The 26,035-nt window shown below is 41.6% G+C and overlaps 2 protein-coding genes across 3 annotated transcripts; one reads left to right on the forward strand and one right to left on the reverse strand.

Moving 5' to 3' along the window:
- Positions 1–3,549: 3,549 nt before the first annotated feature.
- On the reverse strand, positions 3,550–16,015 carry LOC100563985 (cytochrome c oxidase assembly protein COX15 homolog). Its single transcript, XM_016992155.2, has 10 exons — positions 16,001–16,015; positions 14,393–14,716; positions 10,963–11,150; positions 8,571–8,693; positions 8,182–8,368; positions 7,742–7,909; positions 6,630–6,711; positions 6,109–6,263; positions 5,337–5,450; positions 3,550–4,348 (listed from the first exon to the last, which is right to left on the reverse strand). Exons 1-10 carry the CDS (start codon positions 16,013–16,015, stop codon positions 4,217–4,219), a joined length of 1,488 nt encoding a protein of 495 aa, XP_016847644.2. The 3' UTR covers positions 3,550–4,216.
- cutc (cutC copper transporter) lies at positions 14,523–24,294 on the forward strand. Of its 2 annotated transcripts, none has more exons than XM_062976378.1 (9): positions 14,523–14,657; positions 16,928–16,999; positions 17,879–17,938; positions 18,682–18,891; positions 19,709–19,744; positions 20,444–20,577; positions 21,579–21,606; positions 22,775–22,880; positions 23,869–24,294. In XM_062976378.1, exons 2-9 carry the CDS (start codon positions 16,930–16,932, stop codon positions 23,978–23,980), a joined length of 756 nt encoding a protein of 251 aa, XP_062832448.1. In that variant the 5' UTR covers positions 14,523–14,657; positions 16,928–16,929; the 3' UTR covers positions 23,981–24,294. The 2 variants fall into 2 exon arrangements, with proteins under 2 accessions (XP_062832448.1, XP_062832449.1); XM_062976379.1 differs by lacking the exon at positions 14,523–14,657 and adding an exon at positions 14,864–14,992.
- The last annotated feature ends 1,741 nt before the right edge of the window (positions 24,295–26,035 follow it).

A 26,035-nucleotide genomic window follows, 5' to 3' on the forward strand; every position in this document is an offset into this window, starting at 1 on the left:
TATTAATTTTTGCTCCCAAAGATGTGGTAGGTCTTATTTTCAGAGATGTCTTTTTCATGAAGAAGAACAAGCCCTATGAGGAGTGGCTTAAAAAACTGGGTATGTTTAGCCTGCAGAAGAGAAGGCTGAGAGGAGACATGATGAGGGCCATGTACAAATATGTGAGGGGAAGTCATAGGGAGGAGGGAGCAAGCTTGTTTTCTACTGCCCTGGAGACTAGGACACAGAACAATGGCTTTAAACTACAGGAAAGGAGATTCCACCTGAACATCTGGAAGAACTTCCTCACTGTGAGGCTCCTTCTTTGGAGGCTTTTAAGCAGAGGCTGGATGGCCATCTGTCGGGGGTGCTTTGAATGCGATTTCCTGCTTCTTGGCAGGGGGTTGGACTGGATGGCCCATGAGATCTCTTCCAACTCTATTATTATATGATTCAATGAATTCACATTTATTGTTGAACAAAAAAATGAACAAAATGTTTCCCAAGTGGTCAGAACATCCAATTTTGAACATATTTGAGAATTGTTGATTCCATAGTGATACCTGCACTATCAGCACCGAATTCAGTAGAACTACTAGCATTAAATGCAGTCTCTTGACTTCTGTAGATTCCCATCAAATGAGCTTGGAAACAGCTGAACTGGATCCCCAATTTCCTGATGAATGTTATCACTGAAGTGATTGAGGGCCCTTCTAGACTAACATTAAATGCAATCCCTGACTTCTGTAGATTCCCATCAAATGAGCTTGGAAACAGCTGAACTGGATTCCCAGTTTCCTGATAAATGCTATCACTAAAATGATTGAGGGTCCTTCCAGACAGGTCCTACATCCCAGGATCTGATTTTAAAGCAGAAAACCTGGGATCAGCTCTTGGGATATAGGGCCTATCTGGAAGGGCCCAGAGTTCTAGGAAGGTTCAAATGGGATTTTTCCTCTTTGATAAACTTTGGCCCACCCTCAGTGTAATTGTTTGAAAGTGTTTGTTCTCACCTATCATCCTGCAGCAGAGATAATTCTTGGTTCACACAAGATATGCAAAGGATTAGCAATCAATGAATATTTGCCCCAGGTGCCTTGGCTGCGTCGGCTCCCTCCTCCTAGGTCTTACTTTTGGAAATGTCTTATATTTGGCAATTCACCCAAACCTCTACTAGGTCTTATTTTCGGGGAAACACGGTAGGAAAAACTGCATACCAAAGAACACACATACACTTCAGTAATAAAACTACATATTATATAGAAACAGATCATTAAATAGAGGAGGCTTGAGAAGGTTGCCTATTTCCAACAGCCCTTCTCAACCAAACAAGCCAACTCTAATCCCATCTTGACGCATAGATCTTCAAAATTTTCTCTTGGTAGAGGCTTTGTCGGAATGTCTGCTACCATCTCTATGCTTGAGCAATAGATCATCTTGATCACCCCCTTCTTCCACAAGTTCTTGTACATTGTGGTACTTGATCCTGATGTGCTTTGTACACAATATCATCTTTTTACCTTCACTGAATTTCATACCGCTCTGGTTGTCTTCATAAACTTTAATTCCAAAATCATTCAGTAGCTGGTCAATCCATATTAGCTCTGGTTGTATATGATGCTGCAATATATTCTTCCTGCAGTACATTGAGCCACTATTTCTTGTTTCCAACTTGCCTGGGAAATGGGTCAATTTCCATACAAAAACAGGAAACCACAGACAGGTTTGGAGTCAGTTTCATCATTTGTCAAATCCGCATCCATGTAGCAAATCAACTTCGGATCATTATTTTCTGGCAGTATTAATTTAAGTTGATGGGCTTCTTTAGATATTTGTCAACTTGTTTTAATTTAGTCTAATCCTTTTCAGGAGGAGAACTGACCTTTCTACTTAAACTTCCAACAGCTGATGATATATCAAGTCTAGTATTTGTTGCTATGTATAGAAGTTTTCCTATTCCTGTCCTGTATATATCACTAGCTGTGCCCGGCCACACATTGCTGTGGCTTATGGGAATCCTTTGTTGGCCAGGTGGAATAGCAGTAAAGCCTTGCAACCTCAAAGCCTGGCAGTTTTCTTCTTATGGGAATCCTTGTTTGGTGAGCTGGAATACAATGAAATAGGCTTGTTGTTCGGAAGGCTGGGTACTTGCATTCTAGGGGAATGTTTTTTGGGGGGTTCTAGAATTGCAATAAATAGCCTCACTACTTCAAAGCCTGGCTGCTTGCTACCTAGGGGAATCTGGTTGATCAGCTTCAAAGCCTGGCTGCCTTCTACCAAGGTTAATCCTTTGTTGGTCTGGTTGAATTGCACTGAATAGCCTTGCAACTTCAATGCCTGGCTGTGTTATACCTAGGGGAATCCTTTTTTGGCAAGTTGGAGTAGCATCCTCAATCAAAGAGCCGCTTTGAAGCCTGGGTACTTCCTTTGTAAGGAAATCCTTGTTTGGCCAGCTTGGATTGCACTGAATAGTCTTGCAGCTTAAAAGCTTGGCCAGTTTTTACATAGGCTATTATTGCTAGGTCAGGTTGAATGGGATGGAGTAGCCTCGTGGCTTCAAAGCCTAGAGGTTTTCCATCTAGTGGAAATCTTGGCTGGCCAGGTTGAACAGCACTGAATAGCCTTGCTGCTTGCAAGCCTGGCCGCTTTCTACCTTGTGGAATCCTTGGTTGGCCAGGGTGAATAGCAATGAGTAGTCTCAGTGCGGCAAGTATGAATGCTGCAATTAGCCACATTGATTAGCATTTAATGGCCTTTCAGCTTCCAAGGCTGGCTGCTTCCTCCCTGGGGGAATCCTTTGTTGGGAGGTGTTAGCTGACTCTGGTTGTTTCCTTTCTGGAATTTCCCTGTTTTCAGAGTGTTGCTCTTTACTTACTATCCTGATTTTAGAGATTACATTGTTCTCTATTATTATACCACAGTAATTATTACATATTATATTTATAATATTATATTATCTGCTTAGGACTGGATTATATGAGGCCCCTTCTACACAGATGTATAAAATCCACACTGAACTGGATTATATGGCAGTGTGGACTCAAGATAATCCAGTTCAAAGCAGATACTGTGGATTATGTGTCTTGATATTCTGGGTCATACAGCTGTGTGGAAGGGCCTTGAGTCTACACTGCCATATAATCCAGTTCAAATCAGATAATCTGTATTTTACTGACAGTGTGGAAGAGGCCTAAGTGAACCCTGCCTGTCCCCTGGGTGCCACTGCGGCTGAGGGGGTTGCTATGACATGAAGAGGGTGGGATCTGTGCGAGGAGGGAAGCCCCTCCAAGAAGAACAGCCCTGGCTGCTGGCTCTCTCTAGCTGCTCTTCTCCATGCACCAGGCTCTCCCATCAGCTGTAAACAGTCGCCACCCTCAGAGCAAGTACAGAGAGTAAAGGGAAAAGAGGGGAGCGTACCATTACAGCCAGTGGGAATTGCCTCCTTTGCCTCAGGCAGCAAAATAATTTAAATCAGTCCTCCTTGACACCATTGGATATTACAATGTAGATTTATTTTTAGTCATAAGGAAAGCTGCATGAGGACAATGTAAGAACAATGGACCAAAACAATTAATGCAGAAGCTTTTTATTAAATAAAGGTATGTACAGCAACTGCATTACAATACAGCATACTTATCAATATTCATACATTATAATTCCACAACGAAATTATGGGGCATATTGTTACAGAAAATCCATGATATAAAGTTTGCCTGTCCCACTACTCCTGTGTTAAAATGTAGTCAAACAGCATCTAATCATAATGTATACTATCCCTGTCAAATTTTATTCTTCATAGAATATCGGGGTTAAGCAAGAGTGGGGAATGTCTCCAGATATTGATGAAATGCAACTCCCATTACTCAGTTAGCATAGGGATCTAAACTGCAGCCCAAGGGTGGGCACCTGGAGTGCTACAGGTCACCCAGACTTGGGCCAAAGACTCCACCAAAATTAGACCACAGCTGTATCTTCAGAGAAATAGCATAGTAAATCTGAGGTACTGTATGCCTGAAACAACAGTAGCTTCTGCCACAGATACAGTCTTAAAAGCCTCACACCTTAGCAAAAGATAACTCAACTAATGATGGCCCCTGCTCACCAAATGTTGCAATAAAATCCTCCATATCAGGATGTTAAAGTGCTGCTCTTCACCATTCCCATTTTCTATTTATGTTCAAGGCCTTCAGTCAGAAGCAAAAACGGAATGCTCAGCACCTGGCTAAAGAGAGCAGAACTACTTAGGGACTCGCCTGAGTTCATGCATCAGCCACAGAGCTACACTGAGCAATACTAGGGAACCAGATTGATGAGTGGCTGCTAAAGGTGTTGGGACATACAGAAGTAGTGTGCTGATGCCCAAAGTGACCTGCAAAGGAGCAAGAAGAGAAGTATCAGTGATGTATCAAAAGGAAAAACAGTATGTATTCCTGAAGTAAGTACCCTTAACAAAGGGTAGGGATCAAGTGGTCTTTCAGATGTTCCTGAGTTGCAAATCCTATCAGCTCCAGACAATATAACCAATGGTGAGAGATACTGGCAACTGTAATTCAACAAGATCTGAAAGACTGCATGATTCACACCCCTCATCTACACAATATTGTAAACACGCAGAAGAAAAAAACCAAGAATGACTTGAGGGAAGAGCAACATTGCAGGGAGCCAATTGTTTTCCTCTCTATCAGGTCATAAAAATCAGCCAAAATTCATAATTATCATTTCTAGATGTACTTTCTGATTTTGTGACAGGCTCTGGCTTTTATCTTTTTCAATAAAACCACTTGAGGGCAAAGAAAATTAGGTAAAACTTAATGACAGATACCCAGGGTCTTGGCTGGTCTAATAAAGGTTGGTCAGGCACAGGACTGTCACCTTGCTCTATCTCTCTTGTATAGAGCAAAACAAAGATTAATAAATGGTCCAGATAAAGCCTCTTATCCTGGCTATTGTCACAAACTTAATCTCAACATACACACACTATTTCCAATGTAAATAATGTACTACTAGAAAGACTAATGCACTTCTAGAAACACTATGCTTCATTATGCAGGCAAATTAAGTGGCTCCAATAATTTCTTCTTCACTTTCTTGAACCCAGAAAGCATAGGCAGCATGGATAGGTAGCAAACAGCCCCTGTCCCAGGTTCCTACAGCACAGCATTACTGCTTCTTCGTTTTTGCCTTTGGTCTTTAAGTGAAGAAGACTATGCCATCCTTGTAATTAGCTGTAGGTGGCTGAGATAGGCACCCATAACAACATCAACAGATACAGGCAGGCAACTGGAAGAATGTAAGATTACTACTTGTTATCAGAGGTTACTATTTGCCTTTGGGCTGTTAAATGACAGAGTCAGTACCTGGAGATATGCAACAGCCAGTAAGGAAGTAACTGCCATTTTAGTCCTCCGAGGGAGAGGAATTTTCCTGGAAAACAGGTACAGAGCTGTGATGGCTGTGACAGAAGAAACTCCCTAAAAGTAAAAGAGAAATGTACTCAATGAAGGACTATAAAAGGGTTAGCAAAGCTCTCATTTAATGAATTAAGCAGACTTCAATGAGGAAATGGGATTAGCATTAGATACACAGATCCATCCTTTGCACAGTCATAGTATTTCTACTTCCACATTTCTTCAACATCACACAGGTTAATACATATTCCCAATAGCTCTCTATACTATATGGCTCAACACAGGCTTCAGCAGTTCATCATCTGCAATCAGTATCCTCCACTCAGTTGACCTTTAATTATCCTATTATAATACTATACACATTATTTTCAGTAATTTGTAGAATAGAGCCACTATTCTTTTAACTTCAAATAAAAATTATCTTAATTGCCTACTGTTTGACACCCTTTATTTCAGGGATAGGGAATGTGTAACTCTCAAGATGTTGCTGAACTGCAATTTGCATCATTCCTCACCATTAGTTGTGTTGGTTAGGGCTAATGGGAGGTGCACACCAACATGCTCACCCCTGCTTTAACTAAATGTAGTAGGGACTGAAAATAATACCTTAGCTGTCTAAACAGTATGTCCCACCCTAACATATCGGTTCTCTCATACCCCCAGGTTATTAATCATCCAGGACAAAATCAAGAGAAGCATACTAACAAAGAAGGTCACATACCAGAATTCTATGATCAAACTGTACAGTTGTCGGATTCTCAAATGCATTCTTCAGCACTGGAGAAAAGGCAAGGAGGTCATCAGGAATCCAAGATTCCCCCATCTTGGGAAAGGAATTGTATACAAGTCCAGCATCTAGTCCTGCTACAAATGCCCCTGTGATTTCAGAGAAGAGAGGATTAAGTACGCATGAAGTAACACTGGCTATAGTAATTATTGATTTTTAAAGTTATTTCCCCCTAAGGCCACATAACAGTTTCAACTTTGATGTAATGGCCTTCAGGGAGAGAAATTGAAGGACCTATTAAACAGAAAATGTGAGAACTTCCCTGGAACCTGAAGCAAAGATCATGGGGGTTTCATGGCCACCTCCCAAACAAACAAAACAAAATCTCTCTGTGTTACAAGGGATTTGAAGTGTGCATCTTATTCTATTTTAACTGAATGAAGCGTTGCATTCGTCAATATATCTATACATTTTTAAAAGTTACAAACAGCTTTATTAATAAGGGAGACATTTACCTGATAAGGCAGTAAGAAAGACAAGGCCGGCTGTTCCATGAGCAAATCTTCTCAGATGTAAGAGATGTCGAGTTTCGGGTAACTGTCAAAATACAAGCAGAAGATGATTAAAGGGATAGATAACAACTTTCATGCAGTCATGTCGACCACATGACCTTGGAGGCGTCTATGGACAATGCCGGCTCTTCGGCTTAGAAATGGAGATGAGCACCAACCCCCAGAGTCAGACACGACTAGACTTAACATCAGGGGAAACCTTTACCTTTACCTAACAACCTGTTAATACATTCTATGTAGATGAGCAAAGCCACTAAGGCTGTAATCCAATCTACTTTTTCCCATTGATGGAGGCTTAAAGAATTCAACATATCCAGCTTCAAACTTGGCACGCATTGGATTGAAGTGCATGTTTTCCATTTGCTCAAGACACAGACCTCTCCAACAGATCCTTGGTCATAGATGAAGATCTTAGTTTCACTATTAGCATTAAAAACTACCCTTTCTGCTCTCTTAAAATAACCACTGTTTGACATATTCTAAGCTCTTCGGATTAGAAATGGAGATGAGCACCAACCCCCAGAGTCGGACACGACTGGACTTAACATCAGGGGAAACCTTTACCTTTACCTAACAACCTGTTAATACATTCTATGTAGATGAGCAAAGCCACTAACGCTGTAATCCAATACACTTTTTCCCATTAATGGAGCCTTAAAGAATTCAACATATCCAGCTTCAAACTTGGCACGCATTGGATTGAAGTGAATGTTTTCCATTTGCTCAAGACAAAGACCTCTCCAACAGATCCTTGGTCATAGACGAAGATCTTAGTTTCACTATTAGCATTAAAAACTACCCTTTCTGCTCTCTTAAAATAACCACTGTTTGACATATCTATAAAATCAATCCAGCCATTTTACATAAACTATTAGGAATCCTTAGTATACAATAGTGTCTTGCTGTTAAGCCAATAAACTATCAGAATCACATTCCTCCCATGAGCATGGCAAGAGAATTGGACAGAATTTCTTCTCTTGCCTTAACTCTGTGGTTAAGCGACAGAGAACCACTAACATGTTATCTACTCACCCAAGTTCTCAATTTTTACACACCTTGTGCTGTGGCAGTAGAAGTGATAGTCCAGTCCACAGGCTATAGCAATAAAGAATGAGTGCAGATCCCAAGTGTGAAGCTAGACGGTATTGGCTGACCCGAGGGATGTCATGGGAGTCTGGCTTTTCCTCCAGCCCACTCTTTACCATGTACCAGCCCAAGAGGCCCTGCCAAAAATAGCAGAAGAGTTAGAGGTATGACCTACCCATGTTCATATCATATAGAGAATTGGCAGGGCTATGGGGCATCATCACTGTCACATCACGTAAATATCAGTTATCAGCTGTTGAAACTTTCACGCCTTAGCTAATTATTATTCTTATTGTAATATTTATATACCTCTTTTTTCTATTAAAAGAAACTAAAAGCAGCTATCTAAGTTCTTTGGGGTACATCAATAGTCATGCAATGGTTTCAAGATTTCAGAGTTCTTTCTCACCTGGAAGCACACGAGACCACAGAGGGCAAGGACACGACCCTTCAAGGACCGGTTCAGGTAACCTTTCCTCCAAAAGTAAGCTGCTGGAAGGATGTAAGCCAATCCAACAAGCCGTCCCCACATACGGTGTGAGTATTCCATGTACCAGATGAATTTGAACTCAGTCAGTGTCATGTCATGGTTCAGTCTGTTTGATTTGCGGAGAAAACATTTAATAACAAAAAAGCAACATAAACAAGTTGTCCTCATCCCCTTTGTCACCTCAATTTTCTTCCAGTAGCACCATAAAAATTATTATTTTTCCCACTTGCCCTATGCTGGATAACTCTTTATCTATGCTAGCAGAGGATATCTCTCTCCAATGGAAATTTAGTTTCTAGGAATCTTACATTTTAAATTCTGGGAACTGCTGGTACTTTTGGAATTCTGCTTCCCACTCTTGCTGTGTCTGAGGAGGCTTCATCTCCCGCACCAAGTGCCAGTCAACCATTGAAAGTCCAGATTCTGTCAACCTGAGGAAGACAACACAGCAAGGATTCATCACTGAGATATACTGCTATTGATGTGAAATGTGGTGTACGCATGTCCCTTCGGAAAAGCAACGTGAAGACATAATAGAAAAATTCAGAAATGGATGTAACCACATTGTCTTAATAATGCATAAATTTTCCCCAGGTTTTCTCTGATTCTCATGCACCTAGTTATTACACACCACTATCTAGTAAAATAAGCGGCGGAACTGTGTAGCCATCCAGATGCTATCAGACTGAAACTCCTAGCAGACATAGGCAGCATAGTGAATGGTGAAAAATGCTAGTTATTACAGAATTGTTTTAAAAGATTTTAACATCTGATGGCTAAGTATGCAGGTATCAAAGCAAACCTGGTGCTAAAGCTACAAATCTGGAATGTTTCTGAGATACAATCCAGACCCATAGTATGATCCTCAGCATACTAACTGGGATGTAACTCCTGTGAGCTGCTTCTGAGTAAATATGCATAAACTGTGTTGTTATTCAGCAAGCCAATAAGTGAACTAAACTCAAAAAGGTGAAATTCTGAGTGAATGTGCATAACAAAACAAAAGAAAAAAATATTCCCCAATCATTAGTGAAGTGAAGCAAGAGAAAAATACGCTGCAGAAAAATGAAAGCAACAAAAGCAAAACATATAATGCTATCAGGACAATCTAATTAAGAGGGAAAAATGGAGACTGTATTCAAGCAATCAGAAGATGACCAAGACATCTTAGACAAGGGCAGCTATACTATTATGCAAGTCAGGAGGTATCGACTGCATAGCTGATGTTTCTGTGTCATTTTTAGTATGTTCTGGTTTTAACTGCAAGGTACCTTAAGTCCCATTATTAAAGAAGGGATATAAATAAATATATTCCCATGACTTCCATGAACCTCTGATTTACTATAACGATATTGCATATGCCAGATCAAGCATTATAATGACCAATTTGTCCTTACAGTGCACTTGTACAATAAATGTAGAAAATGTATAACACAGGCATCCACAAGGAATGAGGTCACAAAGCTGATCTCAAGAATCTAAACTTTCTGATCTTCCTGATCTATGGAAATTTAAGCCCACATAATATATAGCATAGTATATAGCAGGGGTCCTCAAACTTTTAAAACAGAGGGCCAGTCCACAATCTTTCAGACTGTAGAGGGGCCGAATTATCATTTGGAAAAGAAACCCCAACAAATTCCTATGCACACTGCACATGTCTTATTTGTAGTGCAAAACAACAACAACAATGAAAGAACAATACAATATTTAAAAATGAAAACAATTGTAACCAACATAAACCTATCAGGATTTCAATGGGAAGTGTGGGCCTGCTTCTGGCCAATGAGATAGTCAAATGAATTAGGATTGTTGTCGTTGTGTGCCTTCAAGTCATTTCAGACTTTGGGCGAGCCTAAGTCTAAAATTATTTATTTATTCATTTACTACATTTATTTATTACATTTATATCCCACCCTTCTCACCCCAAAGGGGACTCAGAGCAGCTGTATGTACATACAATATATTATATTATAAGCATAGCACAATATTAGCATTATATATTACTATATTGAACCACTATACTGTAATATTATATGTAATATATATCATATAATTAATATTATTATATGGTATTATTAGTATTATATTTGTAGGAGCCTCTGGTGGCCAAGGGGATAAAAGCCTCGTGACTTGAGGGTTGGGCTACTGACCTGAAGGCTGCCAGATTCGAATCCCACCCAGGGAGAGCGCGGATGAGCTCCCTCTGTCAGCTCCAGCTCCATGTGGGGACATGAGAGAAGCCTCCCACAAGGATGGTAAAACATCAAAAACATCCGGGCGACCCCTGGGCAACCTCCTTGCAGATGGCCAATTCTCTCACTCCAGAAGCAACTCTGGTTGCTCCTGACACAAAAAAGTATTATATTGTATAACATTATATTATTATTATCAATATTATATGTATATACAATATATTATATTATTTAAAATGATATAAAATATTATATTATAAAACTGAGGTTGGGGGCCAGGTAAATGACCTTGGAGGGCCGCATCCGGCCCCCGGGCCTTAGTTTGGGGACCCCTGGTATATAGTATGCTTGTTCTTTATAGCATCTTGTAAAGCAAAAATACCTGAGAAAAAGGAAACACGTCTGCTAAGTACAGAGAGAGATCCATAGTCTATGAGAACTGGAGATCTTATTTTGAAAAAGAAAAGAATAGGGAGTGAAAAGCTAAGGAAGACAGTCTCCTTACCGAGTAACTCCACCAAGCACCACAGCTCCGGCTACAGTGCCACTGCAGATTAGGAGCCAGCGCCCCACAGCCCGATTTGCCACAGCATTGGGGACAGATGGTGTTGCCACTCTGGAATGAGAAGCCACTTCTGACACAACACTGTGTTGTGCCCGTTTCTGGGGAAGCTGCCACCATCTGAGACATTGCTGAGGATACAGACATTTGTGACACTTTGATAAGGGGTCTGCTCTTTTGTCAGTTCTTGCCTACAAGGCTAGATTAGGACTGCTTGTGTGTACATGTAAAATCCAAAGGCTTGTCCACACCTTCTTAAGTGTGGGCAAAAGCTTTATCACACACGCAAACATGAGAAATAGTATATAACAGTAGGCTCTCAGTTAACCGGTACCCATGGGAACTGTTGGTAGATGCAGGATAAAAGTACAAGATAGATTCTGTTGGTATGTTCTTATGCTGAATTTGCATGTAAGTCAGAACAGGTACATTTTTTAGTTGTGACTCCAGTGAAATACTGTATTACCTTTGAATAGCATAGGGAAGGGTTAACACCCCCTGTGGTATTTGTTTTGTTGTCTGTGCCCCAATTTAGAAGAGCTCACCTCACTTTCTGTCCTTGTGATCATTGGATTTTGAAAAATGTGGCTTGCTGTGGAAACAAGGATTGCTGACAAAGCTTACTTTTCCCCATGACAACTTGTCCAGAAGTGAATTTCCCTTCTGAGGGGTAGATTTTTCTCACTTCCTGTTGTCTCACCTGTTCTTAACTATGAGTCATTTGTAAGTCTGATGTTTGTAACTTGGGAACTGCCCATAACTAAAAGCAAATTAAAACAAATGTAACATAACGGTTTTACTGTATTACACATGCATTTTAAGTTTTATTTAAAATATTATTTCTTTGATTTTGTTGTCAGTTGCAGTACTGTATTTACATTTTTCAACAGCCACGATGTATTTGCAAGCGACAATAACCTGGGTTCCACTTTTAAACTGATTTCACTTTCTGACAGCACTCAGGACCCTAACTTTCAAGTAAGATGGGGCTTCAAGCATTAATGGATATTTTAAAATATTGGGATGATAGATTTTGACCTGTTCGGATCATAACCTATTGGACTATTGGATTATGACCTGTTAGGATCATAATCTATTTGGGTATTCCCTGAGTTTATTGGGTAATGAATGATCACTGGGCACATAAATATTTTGTTTCTATTCGACACTTTTAGTGGACAAAGATTCAAGTAGGCATCTTTAAAATAAAAAGTCTGTTTTACTCATAGCTCCATGTATTTAAATATACAGGTACATTTATTGTCAGGTTACACTTTAAATTGTTTTAGTTTGTATCTTTAACTTATAATATTTAACAGTCTCTTCATAAAACTATACAATATATATACAGTATATATATATATGTATATATATATATATATATATATATATATACACACACACACTAGCTGTGCCCGGCCACGCGTTGCTGTGGCAAAGTATGGTGGTATGGGAAATAGTCAAGATAATCCAGTTCAAAGCAGATAATATAAGATTATAAATCTATATATATAAATGAGTGATGGCATCATGGTGACCAACAAAACAACAAAACTACAGGCCCCCAACCTCAAAATTTGACAACACAACCCATCATCCATGCCTCTAGGTTGATACAACAAAAAGAAAAGAAAAATAAAGTCCTAATTAGAGGGAAAGGAATAATTGTTTTTATCCAATTGCTGCCAGTTAGAGGACTAATCTCTGCCCACTTGGTTTCCTAGCAACCAGCTCAGCCCAGGGGACAGGCAGACTTAGGCCTCAGGCCTCTTCCACAGATTATCTAATCTTCACTGGATTATATGGCAGTGTAGACTCAAGTCCCTTCCACACAGCTATATAACCCATTTATAATGGAATTAATGGCAGGGAAAACCTTTAGCCTTTAACTTAACTACCACCAATTCCTCAATACTTTATTTCCCATACCACCATACTTCGCCACAGCAACGTGTGGCCGGGCATAGCTAGTGGGTTATATAGCTGTGTGGAAGGGCCTTGAGTCTTCACTGCCATATAATCCCATTCAAATCAGATAATCTGTATTTTATAGGCAGTGTGGAAGAGGCCTAAGTGAGGCCTAACTCTGCCTGTCCCCTGGGCTGTGTGGGTTGCTAGGAGACCAAGTGGTCGGAGCTTAGCCTTTTAACTGGCAGCAATTGGATTAAAACAATTATTCCTCTCCCTCTAATTAGGACTTTATTTTTCTTTTCTTTTTGTTGTATGAACATAGAGGCATGGATGAGGGGTTGTGCTGCCAAGTTTAGTGTTTCTGGGATATGTAGTTTTGTTGTTTTGTCCTAGGCCGAAATTTCATTACCCTTTTATATATATATATATATATATATATATATATATATATAGAGAGAGAGAGAGAGAGAGAGAGAGAGAGAGAGAGAGAGAGAGCTTTGTACAGCTCTCTTCAATAACAGTCTATTTCCAAGGAAAACACAAGCCTGAACTGTCATCCTAACACTGGCTGCTGCACTCAAACAGACTCAAACCTCAATTGACTTCTAACCATCATAATTTTAAAACTGAACATTCTAAACCAGGCATGGGCAAACTTGGCCCGTCCGGGTGTTTTGGACTTCAACTCCCACAATTCCTTAGACGGTCCAAGTTTGCCAAGGTCTGTACTAAACAGTCACATGGTCTACAGCCCCTCCCACTGCTTTAAGTACATAGAGCTAAGATAATTGAAAACCAAAGACAACATACACTTCAGGAAATAAACTGACACATTATAAAACAGACAAACATTAGATAGAGGAGGCTTGAGAAAGTTGCTATAGTCTCTTATCGAACATAAACGGGTCGGCAGAACGTTGGATAAGCAAATATGTTGGATAATAAGGAGGGATAAAGGAAAAGTCTATTAAACATCAAATTAGGTTATGATTTTACAAATTAAGCACCAAAACATCATGTTATACAACAAATTTGAGAGGAAAAGTAGTTCAATATGCAGTAATGCTATGTAGTAATTACTGTATTTACGAATTTAGCACCAAAATATCATGATGTATTGAAAACATTGACTACAAAAATGCGTTGGATATTCCAGAATGTTGGATAAGTGAGACTCTACTATATTTACAACATAAAAATTAAATAGCCACATGGTTCTTCCTAGCTGCCATAGGAATGGGACCTCAAATCCTATCCCACAGGGAAATTGTTTAGTGCCAGGCCTGGGCAAACTTCGGCCTTCCCTCCAGGTGTTTTAGACTTCAACTCCCGGCTGTTAGGAATTGTGGGAGTTGAAGTCCAAAACACCTGGAGGGAAGGCCGAAGTTTTCCCATGCTTGGTTTATAGTCGTAGCTTCTCTGAGGTCCTGTGGCCATTATCCATCATCCCACACCCTCCTACCTGGCCTAGAGCGCCGCCGCCGCCGCCGCCGCCGCCGACCACGAGGGGGCAGCAGGGCCCGAGCCCCTCCGCATGCCGACCGTAGCAGCAGTAGCATCGCTTCTGAGAAACGACCCGGAAGTAGCTTTCCCCGCCGGACACGGAAGCGCGCGAATGAGCGAGCGAGAGAGCGCGCGCCCTTTCTGAAAGCACGAGAGTCGCCCCACGTGACAGTCCGGACGGCGGCCTCTTCTCTCTCTCTGGCGCGCGCGCGCGGGCAGGACAGGTAAGCGGCGAGGGGCGGGGCGTAGGCGGGGCTTCCTCTCCCCCCCCCCTCCTCCCTCTCTAGCTTGGGAGTGCCAAGGCCTCTCTCCTTCTTCCCGCCCCGAGAGGCGGAATTGAGAAGATGGGGCCGGAAGCAGGGCCCGACGGGAGGGGTAGTGGGTGGCGACGGAAGCAGGAATGGCGGCCGGAAGGGAATACCGGGGGGGGGGGGGGGGAGGTTGCGGTGGGCGGGCCCAGAGGCGGAAATCCGGTAGTTTGATTTGGGCCTTCACTGTTTGATTTCGGCCTCCTCGCCTTTCTTTCCTTCGGGGTTCAAGATAAAAGAGGAAGCCAATGGTGGGTGGAGTTGTCTTAGGCCCCTTCCCCACTTTTGTATAAAATCTCACATTGTCTGCTTTGAACTAGATTATATGGCGTGTGGACTCAGATAACCCAGTTCAAAGCAGATATTGTGGCTTATCTGACTTGATATTCTGAGTTATATGGCTGTGTGGAAGGGCCCTTATTTATTTATTTACTTACAGTATTTATATTCTGCCGTTCTCATCCGAAGGGGACACAGGGCGTATTACAGTGCACATATACATGGGAAACATTCAAAGCCATTAGTCATACAACATATAGACAGACACAGAAGCAATTTAACATTTTCTAGCTTCTGGTTCCATGAGGGTATGTTCGATTCTGACCACAGGGGAAGGTGCTGCTCCATTGTCCAATTGTGACACTGAGTCCTTGATGGTAGTACTTCCTCATTCCTTTCTGCACACTGCTGGCAGTTTTATGATGATGCAAATTAGTTAAATTAGCCCCCCGCCGCCGCCGCAATAAGCGATACCTAGAATTTTCTACTCAACAGATGCAACTGTTTTTTGAGCCGCTTAGGTGGGCAGCGAACCAGGCTATTAATGGTCGGTAGCTCAATCCTTCCTGGGCTTCAATCCCATCACGTCTCGGTCAATAGTGATTTATTGCAGCTGGCTACTAACCAGATACGCCACAGCCCAGCCCTCTTATTGGCACTCTTTCCACCCCGGCCTCACTCTGAATCAGGCAAAGGGATTTCTAGCCCCTTTTGAGATTCAGAGTCCTTCCACACAGCCATATAACCCAGAATATCAAGGCAGATAATCCACAATAGCTGCTTTGAACTGGATTTTCTTGAGTCCACACTTCCATATAAACCAGTGCAATGTGGATTTTATACAGCTGTGTGGAAGGGTCCTTAAAGAAAGAAGTTGGTTGTAGCATAAGCATTTATAGACATAGGTGTGCATCTAAACCAGGCATGGGCAAACTTCAGCCCTTCAGATGTTTTGGACTTCAACTTCCACGTTTCCTAACAGCCAGACTGCCCATGCCTGATCTCAACTATAGAATCAGTGCATTTCAAGGGCCCTTCCACACAGCCCTATATCCCAGAATATCAAGGCAGAAAACTCCACATTATCTGAGTGTGGACTCAGGTAACCCAGTTCAAAGCAGATATTGTGGGATTTTCTGCCTTGATATTCTGGGATATAGGGTTGTATGGAAGGGCCCTAAGACTACTAAATTCCATGGCTCAATGGTATGGCATTTTGGAATTTGGAATTTGGTGAGGCCCCAGCACTCTGACAGAGAAAATTAAAGACCTTTTAAAACTGCAACACCCATGCTTCCATAGCACTGAGGCCTCAGCTACACTGCCGTATAAAATCCATTTTATCTGCTTTGAACTGGGTTACATGGCAGTGTAGACTTATAATCCAGTACAAAGCAGATATGGTAAAAATCTGGATTTTATACAGGGTGTTTGAAAAAGAACTCCCTAGTTTCCATTTACTTTAAATGGAAACTAGGGAGTTCTTTTTCAAGCACCCTATATGTGTAAATGGAGCCTGAGTCTTGGCAGTTAAATGGTGTCAGAGTGCATTAATTCTACAGTGTAGCTATACCGTTAGGCTGTATCCACACTGCAAAGTTATAGGAGTTTGACACCTCATTACCTGCAGTAACTCAGTGCTATGGATTTGGAGATTTATAATTTTGTGAGGTACTTACCCTTCTTTCTCCAAATGTAGAAAAGCAGAGTAGAGTGACCAATGTTGACAGTTTGCTGGTCTTGGAGGTGGACCTGAGTGATCCATGTGAGAAAAAAAAAACAGATTGAAAATTACAATAAGGACTGGAACTTAAAGCGAATAGAACAACTCTTCCAGCTATTATCTGTTCTTTCTTTCTGAGACAGAGCTCAGTTCCTCCATAACGTCTGATCGTGGTTTTTTTTAGGAATGGCCAATGGCTTTCTCATGGAAATATGTGTTGATTCAGTGGAGTCTGCTGTGAATGCAGAAAGAGGAGGTAATCTCTCATTTTTGAAAATGAAGAAATACATATATCAGAATACTCTGGGAAATCCAGGGTTGTTGTGTGGGGTTTATTTAGCAGAAGGGGTTAGTAAATACTCTACTAACCCCTTCTGTCAAAAAACCTTGGATTTCCCAGAGTAGCTTCATACTGCCTTGCTTTGTGCTACAAAAATTAAACTCCTTTGTATTTGCAAGCCTTGTAAATGCTGATTTGTTATCAGTAAATGTTTAATTTTTATATCTATTTTATATACCTGGCATCATGTAAAAATTTGTTGGGTGGAAAAGGGTTGCAAGTGCAAAAAGTGTAAGAACCCCTTTTCTGAAACCTCCAAATCACCTATTTTTTGTTTTTTTCATTTATTCCTTTTGGAGAAAAGCTTATGTGGAGAAGACAAGTACAAAGAACTACGTATGTTGACCAAGCTTGCATTTTGTAATGCAATTTAATAGAAAAACTAATTGTTAAAGTTACTATTTTAATGGTGATTAAGTCATCACACTGAAACACAAAGCAGTACTTTTTTTTGTCCCTCAGATACTGACCACACCCGGCTTATATAGGTTCTCTGTGACAACCCTTTAGTGGCATCTTTTGGTTACAGCTGGCTCTTTCCCTCTCATTCATAAGTTGTTCCAGATCCATCAAGACATATAGGGACCTTTGTGGTTCAAACAAATATTCATATAAAGATACACATACACACACACTATGTCATTATCCACAAATGATGGCTCAGAAATGTCAAATATTTCTATTTGGTTATTAGAATAAAGACCACATTGATTCTGTGCTTTATTCCCAGCATCCCTATTAAAATATTGCTCTCCATTGATATTCAGAGGCTTTAATTGTGACCCCCCAATGCAGGTGCTGGTCGCCTTGAATTGTGTGCCAATCTGATGGAAGGAGGAACCACACCTAGTATAGGTGAGTTGCCATAGGCTAAAAGCCAACTCACTGACACTCTGTAGTACAGTAGAGTCTTGCTTATTCATCATAAACTGGCGGGCAGAATGATGGATAAGTGAAAATGATGGATAACAGGGTGGGTGCTCACTCGCCCACCCTCCCTTCCCTTGCTCACTTACCAGGCTAGGTCCCAGCAGCGGTGACGGCAGCAATGGGACCTGGCGGGGTGAGAGAGTGAGTGAGGGAGGGTCTTTGCTGCCCTCCTTTGCTCTCCCGCCCTTCATCCCTCAGCTCCTTTGCCACGCCGGGTCCCAGCAGCACTGGGGCCCAGCCTGGTGAAGGAGCAAGCGAGGGCCTTTGCTGCCCTCCTTCACTTGCCCGCCCTCCATCCCTCGCTCACTCACCCAGCTGGGTTCCGGCAGCTTGAGAGTTCCCTGTTAACTGAAAGTCTACTGTACCATATTTGTGGTAGTTTGGAAGAGTTTGAGGCAGTTTTCTGAAAACTGTGAGGGAGGTTTAGAGCTTTTAGAGATGCACCAGCTGCACTAGTGGCTACCCAGAGGGAGATCAGAGACAATATCCTGACCCAAATTCTCCTTTTTTCTCTTTCTGTTGTATGGCTTTATGTTGAAGGTCCAGCTCTATCAGATTTTGCTATGCCCCTTTCCTCTGTACTAAGTTATAGTTTCAATTCTTGTCTTGCTTATAGATCCAACAAGCTCTTAACTGTCACCATCTTCCAAATTTCTTTCCGACTGCAGGGTTTCTACAAGTGGTGAAACAGTGTATACGGGTGCCAGTATTTGTGATAATACGGCCCCGTGGAGGGGATTTCCTTTATTCTGACCGGGAAGTGGAGGTGATGAAAGCTGACATCCGACTTGCCAAGCAACATGGGGCAGATGGGCTGGTGTTTGGAGCCTTGACTGAGGATGGGCGTGTGGACACAGAGCTCTGCACAGCACTGCTGGGTGAAATGGCCTTGCTTTTCATGAGATTTATTTGATGATTGATTGTGACCATTATTGTAGGGTGCTGCCCGCTTTTAATTCCAAAGTTCAGATGTATGTGAGCAGCAAAGGGGGCAAATGAGTTTTTGCAAGTAGGAGGCAAAATCCCCAAAATGTCCCCAAAGAACTAGTTATCTGAATTTGCCTCAGTGTTCCCAGTTGTGGTGTTCTTGGAATAATGGTGGGGGGCTGTAGAATCCTTTGTTTTTCAGATGTTGTTAGACTACAGTCCCATCACTTTCAGGTAACCTAATCAGTGGTGAAGAATGATGGGGAAGGTAATTTATCAAAATTTAATATGCAACAGGTAGTGAAGAAATACCACAACTGAGGAATACAATAATTTGACATTTACTTGATGTCTTAAACTAATTCTAAGATTAGTATATTAAACTAACTCTAAGATGAGTGTAATTCTAATTTTCCTTAGACCATGGATTCCAAAACTGGTGTGCCATAGCAGATATGTCATTTCCTTTAAATTATATAATTTACATCTCCTGGTGATACAGAGAGAAGGACCTCATCTTAAAAAATGTTAATGTTCAGGCAGGTTGGCATGAGGAGATGATTTAAATTGCAACTAATGCAAATTGATGCTGAATCCCATATTATGAAAACAAGAGTTGGAGATGACTGTTCTGGCCAGTGGTGAAATCTGTGGAGATGTTGTTTTTCTCTTTTCAGGGTTAGTAGTAGAGTTGTTCCCTTTTCTGGAAAAGGAAGTGTTTTCCCTCAGCAGAGATGTCCTAACAATCTGTTCTGTTCTTAATTCCAGCTGCTTCACGTCCTCTGCCAGTCACTTTCCACAGAGGTGAGTTTTTGAGACTTGGAGTGGGGAATGGAAGCTGGACTTTCCCTTGCAGTGCAAAAGCTTAAGCCCTTTGGAGTAGCCTGTCAGGGACTATGATGGTTGGGCATTGCACACTGTTGTGCTGTCTACCTGGAAGCTGTGGTCCAGTATAGGCTAAATCTTTGAAGGCAAAACCATTATCCCATGGGAAATCTTCATATGGCCATTAACTCCTCTCCTAAGCTCTGATTCCCCCCCCCCCTCTCCCAGGCAGAGGACATTTCATCTCTGTAATCAAAAAGGAGAGATGTCTCTTATTTTAAATCATTGATCAGAGATAAGAGTTTCTCCTGCTTTCTTTGACATGTACACAAGCCTTTTAAAACCATTCTCTACAGCACCATATTTACTCTCCTGCTTCAAAAACGCTTCTTCTATGTTGCTATCAGGTTTTTGAAAAGCCTCTAATACTGCCAATCAAGGCTTTGATAAAACCTGATTGCAATGTATATATGGAGAGGGGGGTATTTTCAGATGTGTGCGCACATGTGACTTGGACTCCTTCACTGTTATTCTGCAGGCTACAATGTGTTCTTCAGAGTCAATTCAACTTTCTGGCCAGAGAGATTACTCCACCCCAGACTAAACCCATGGCCCTATATGTGGTTTGCCTTCTTGAAGCTCTGACAATAGACTGATACAGTACATTTTTCCTTGCAGCTTTTGACATGGTCTATGATCCGATGATAGCCCTGGAAACACTGATATCATTGGGTTTTGAACGAGTGTTGACTAGTGGCTGTGACAGCTCTGCTTTGGAGGGACTGCCCTTGATAAAACGGTTAACAGATCAGGTGAGAGATCATCTCTCCCTACTTTGTAATGGCTGATGCTTTTGCCTGGCTTTTTTGAAGATTGCTAACTAAAAGAACATGCTATGCATAATGGGAGCCAGAAAAAGCAGCTAGCTCTCAGCTGTCATCTTCAAGATGGTGAAGGTATCTTACCAATGAATGGTGCAGTCTGGCTTTCCAGTTGGATATACAGAACATGTTCATTGCGCTATCTGATATCATACCTCGTTTTTGTATTGTATTTATCCCTAAAGGATGTGGTAACAAAATACCTCTGTTCTTCTCAACAAGATACAGAATACATGTATTGTAAATATGTATATCATGTTTTCAGTATAATGTAATAGAGTCGAAAAGGTTAATATAGAGGGCATGAAATTACAGTAGAATCTCACTTATCCAACATAAACAGGCCGGCAGAATTTTGGATAAACAAAAATGTTGAATAATAAGGAGGGATTAAGAAAAAGCCTATTAAATGTCAAACTACATTATGATTTTACAAATTAAGTACCAAAACATGTTTTGCAACAAATTAACAGACAAAGTAGTTCAAAACACGATAACATTATGTAGTAATTACTGTATTTACAAATTTAGCACCAAAACATTGCAATGTATTGAAAACATTGACTACAAAAACACTGACTACCAAAAGGCATACTGGGTTGGATAATACAGAACGTTGGATAAGCGAGATACTATTGTCCTTAAATTTTTTCACCTCTCTGTCTCATGTTGGTGAATGTGAAGTCGTTGAACTACTAGAGACAGTGGTAATTAACTTTGTGGGAGGCTGTTTACTTTATTGTAGAAATACATAAAGCCCCAGTATGGGATTAATGTAGAGCAAGCCTCTAGGAAAGAGCATTTAAGAACTGAAAATTAAATTCTACAGATAATAAATACTGCATCTTTCTAAATAAGATGGCTGTCCCATCCATGTGTTATGTTTTTTCTTAGAAGAAAAACTACTAACCTTCTTTTCTCTTCCTTTTCAGGCTAAGGGCAGGATTGTTGTAATGCCAGGTAAGATTCTGTTGCGAGTACCACTAGCTGGTGTAGGTCAGGCACCCTCACTATATTACTAGGCACCCCAATTTTCCCAGGTGATAAGAACCTCTGAGATTGTGATACAGAGTTTAATTTCCTTTTGAGGACACTGGAAATTTAACAGTATCTTTGTAGTATATGTTTGATTGCTAACTAGAGTTTAGTGGTATTAAATAAATTTCTGTAGTAGGCAACAACAGCTGGAATTACCTCAGAATCTTACAGAATAGTGCGAACGCTCAGCCTGCTTCTAGTTCAACTGTTGCTTCAGCTAAATCTACACTTACCCATAACTCAAAGTTGATCCAGTGTGCTCAATGCCATATTGGCTCTGGATATAGTTCACACAGGGATTCTCCCAGCCGCTGCAGAGATGGTCACTCTAACTGTTCTGTTCACACACCCCTTGTGGTGGTTTCAGTTGTGACACAAGTCCCACCTGTCTGCTGTCATATCAGCCAGGGCACCAGGCATCAGGTGAGGGGAAAGATGAGGGACCTCTCTTCCAAGTGCACCACAGCTGACATTGTGGCATGCAAGGGAAGACTAGGGCCCATGTCAAGGCCGGATATTACTGTGACATTGAGGATTGAGGAAAAGGGACTGCCATCCCTGTCTGTTTTGTAACTGACCCAACTATTCCTCATGGGGCAAGGCTGTGTTGAGGCCCTGCATTACTCTGGATCAGACCCCTGTAGCATTAGGCTGCTGATCTGCCCCTACATCAACCTGCCTATAACCACCTATAACAACTATCACATGAGCCATTTTTTTTGCTGAAAATGCTCTTCACAATAATAAGAGCTCCCCCCAGCATTTCATGTTAGTATTCAGTTTTGTTTTGGGGCGGGGGGGAGGTTATTTGGGGAATTGGCGTGGAAATAATATAAAAGGAAATTACTACTCCAAATGGAGTGTTCAGCTGTGGGCTTTTGCCTTGAAGGAGAATCAGGTGGTTTGGGGACCTGCAGAATAGTAGTTGGGGGTAACATTTAGTCCACAGGCTATAGTTTCCACACCCCAGGCTCAGAGCAAATAATTTCCTCTTTCCTGTAATATCTTCAGAGATCTGGCTATTGTTTGTTTCTTTAATTATTGTTTTATTCCACATTTATGGTTGAGCAATGAATATTCTCTCCACCAGGTGGAGGCATAACTGAGAGAAATCTGCAGAGAATCCTAGAAGGCTCTGGTGCTTCAGAGTTTCACTGCTCAGCACGCTCTGCTAAGGACTCAAACATGAAGTTCAGGTAAATTATTAAGATTCTCCTCTGACTGGCTAAGAAGCCCAAGCCTTTTCCATACCTCTCAGTGCAATTCGACTGTTCAGAATGGTTAACCAGTAAATAACGTTAGGAATATTGGAACCTGAGAGCCATTTCTAGCTGGAACCAAAGCCTGGTGCATCAGGGATGACAGCCTGCCTGTGGCTCCTAGTTTAGATGATTAGAGTGAAATAGCATTCAAGTGGCAGCATTTGACATCTCTGATGCTTCAGTACAACCAAAATTAAAGTTTGATTTTTGTATTTTTTTCCAAATATTTTTGAGTTATGGTTGAATCTGTGGATGTACAATTTCCCCGTCCACAGATTCAACCATAACTCAAAAGCATTTGGAAAAAAAATACAAAAGCAAACTTTAATTTTGCCATGCACTGAGCACACTGCTGTAGCTCTCTCTAATTCACATATCCTCAGGTTTTCTTTGGCATTTGTTTACGTTGTTTGCCATTGTATATGGATGCCATTTTTTCTATGTCATTTTATATAATGCGATTTTAGCATCCACAGACTTAGATACTCATGGAGGGTTCTGGAAACAAAACTCCAGCAGATACTAAGGTCTCACTGTAGTTGTAATAACATAGTTTGTACTGGTACATTTTGTATATTGTCAAAAATATGATGTTGTAGGTCTTGGGATGAGCGTGTCTACAGTCTATATCTGTACTCTAGAGCAAGATTACACATTGTGGCATTTGGAGTTGGGGCCCACTACCCCACCTCCTTGAGATTGGGGCGGGGCGGGGGGGGGGGGGAGAGAGAAAATTGTGTTTATGGGAAACAGGTTTTCTCCCAAACACAAAACATCACAGAAAAGGCAGTGGTAATCAAAATGTCAATGTTTGTTGTTTTGCCCGCATGGGTCAAGAGGACTTTGAAATTATTTTTTGCCCCTCCTTGCGTTCCCTCTCTTATTCTAGACAGTAACTAGTGACTTGCTGATTTACTTTTAGAAACCCCAGTGTTACTATGGGTGCCTACCTCTCTACACCTGAATATTCCATCAAGGTGGCAGATGTGGCTAAAGTGAGAACCCTGAATGCAATTGCAAAGAATATCCTGTAGAAGAAGATCCTGTGGAAGAGAAAGACCTGACGCACTTTGACCTGCTCAGTTATTAGGCACAGACATTTCAACAGCTTCCTTGGCACTACATAATGGATGTGGGGTCAATCATATGAAGGAGCCTGTGGTTGTTTTTATTCCTATTCCCACTTCGTAGTCTTACTCCACAGAGTCTCTTCCTTACCTATTTTAATGCCATTTGTGTCTGGGGAATAAACTGTGTAGGTGGGTGGGGGCTTAGCTAAAGGAGCCCTTGATCTTGGGCAACACTCCCTGTGACTATCACTTCTCCAATAAACCCTGATGCTGCTCCATGTCACTGTGGCTTTTCTTCACAGAGAGGCTATGGCAAGAGGGTTGATCTTATCTGCAAAGAATTGGGCCAGGGTGGTGCCCCGCTTGGGGAGGGTTTTAGGTACGTGTTTTTTCCAGGTGAGTAGCAGGGATGAGGATGGACAACTATTCCCAGTATCTCCCACACAAGCTGAGAGATAGATGATAAAATAAGATATATAGAAAAGATAGATAGATAGATAGGATACCGTGTTTCCCCGAAAATAGAACATCCCCATAAATAAAACCTAGTAGAGATTTTGGTGACTGGCCAAATATAAGACATCCCTGAAAGTAAGAACTAGCAGGGAGGAGCTGCCACCGAGGAAGGAGCCTTTTCCTTTCGCTTACACCCTCTAGCCTGGGCTCAAAGGCAGAGAAAGACCAGACTATCTGGCCCCTTCCCTTCCTCCCTGGCTCCCCAGGAGGCCCAGCCTCGCACACTCAACTCGCCCTTGCGGGATTTCTCCCAAGTCTTTATCCACTCGGCAGGGAGCACGTCCCCGTTGCCACTGCCATCTTCCCCGTCTGGTGCTGGAAGCATCTGGATGTACAAGCGGCAGGCAGGCAGCAAGCAACCCACCGTGCCTTCCTCAACGACGCCGCCTCTGTCGAGGAAGGCATGGAGGGCCCCTTCTTGCTTGCTTGCCTGTCTACCTGCTATTTGTACATCCAGACACTTCCATTGCCAGACAGGGAAGATGGCAGCAGCAATGGGGATGTGCTCCCTGCTGAGTGAATAAAGACTTGGGAGAAATCCCGCAAGGGCGAGTTGAGTATGCGGGGCTGGGCCTCCCGGGGAGCCGGGGAGGGAGGGAAGGGGCTGGTAGCCTGCTAGGAATTGTGAGAGTTGAAGTCCAAAACACCTGGAGGGCCGAAGTTGGCCCAGGCCTGGTTTAGACTCATATCATCCACTTCAAAGCAGATATCTGCTTCAAAACAGATAATCTGGATTCAGAAACCTGTTTTCTATGACAGTTTAGACTCACATCACCCGCCTCAAAACAGATAATCTGGATTCAGAAACCTCTTTTGTATGACAGTTTAGACTCATATCATCCACTTTAAAGCGAATATCATTCTCCGCTTCAAAGCAGATAATCTGGATTCAGAAACCTGGTTTCTGTGACAGTTTAGGCTCATATCACCCACTTCAAAACAGATAATCTGGATTCAGAAACCTGGGTTCTATGACAGTTTAGACTCATCCACTTCAAAGCAGATATATGGTTATGATGTTTTGTGATGACAACTCTGTACAGTATATATTAAATGTTCTCTCTTTTTTTGTTCAACAATAAATGTGATTTCTTCTTCATGAAAAAATAAGATTTCCTGAAAATAAGACCTCGTACATCTTTGGGAGCAAAAATTAATATAAGACACTGTCTTATTTTCGGGGAAACAGGGTAGATGCTATTCTGGAAGTTTTAATCCCCAAAAGTAACTTCCTGTGCTCTCTTTCTAATTAGCATCTAGTTGAACTGTAATGGAGCACTTTGACTCTTTAAAGCATTGCGGTCAAGCTGAACATTGCTCAAAGAATCCTACAATACATAGATCTAATCTTGACAAGGACATAACATGGGAGAACAGTACAACACTATGTGACTGTGGAATTGGATAATTTAGGGACTTCAGAATTATCAGGTATTAAGTTGTATGATAACAGTAAGAAAAATACAGGGGAGATTGCCCTGAAAGCATTTTTCCTCTACTTCT

The sequence above is a fragment of the Anolis carolinensis genome, chromosome 3 (assembly GCF_035594765.1).
Source record: "Anolis carolinensis isolate JA03-04 chromosome 3, rAnoCar3.1.pri, whole genome shotgun sequence".
NCBI classification, from domain to species: Eukaryota; Metazoa; Chordata; class Lepidosauria; order Squamata; family Dactyloidae; genus Anolis; species Anolis carolinensis.

Excerpts from the sequence above, each read along its gene's own strand:
- cutc (XM_062976378.1), top strand. The coding sequence starts at position 16,930 with ATGGCCAATGGCTTTCTCATGGAAATATGTGTTGATTCAGTGGAGTCT. Across the intron at positions 21,607-22,774 it reads CAGGATTGTTGTAATGCCAG|GTGGAGGCATAACTGAGAGA; the intron begins GTAAGATTCTGT and ends TCTCTCCACCAG. Across the intron at positions 22,881-23,868 it reads GACTCAAACATGAAGTTCAG|AAACCCCAGTGTTACTATGG; the intron begins GTAAATTATTAA and ends ATTTACTTTTAG.
- LOC100563985 (XM_016992155.2), bottom strand. Across the intron at positions 8,369-8,570 it reads CAGTTCCCAGAATTTAAAAT|ACTGAACCATGACATGACAC; the intron begins GTAAGATTCCTA and ends CAAATCAAACAG. Across the intron at positions 4,349-5,336 it reads TGGCTGTTGCATATCTCCAG|GTCACTTTGGGCATCAGCAC; the intron begins GTACTGACTCTG and ends GCTCCTTTGCAG.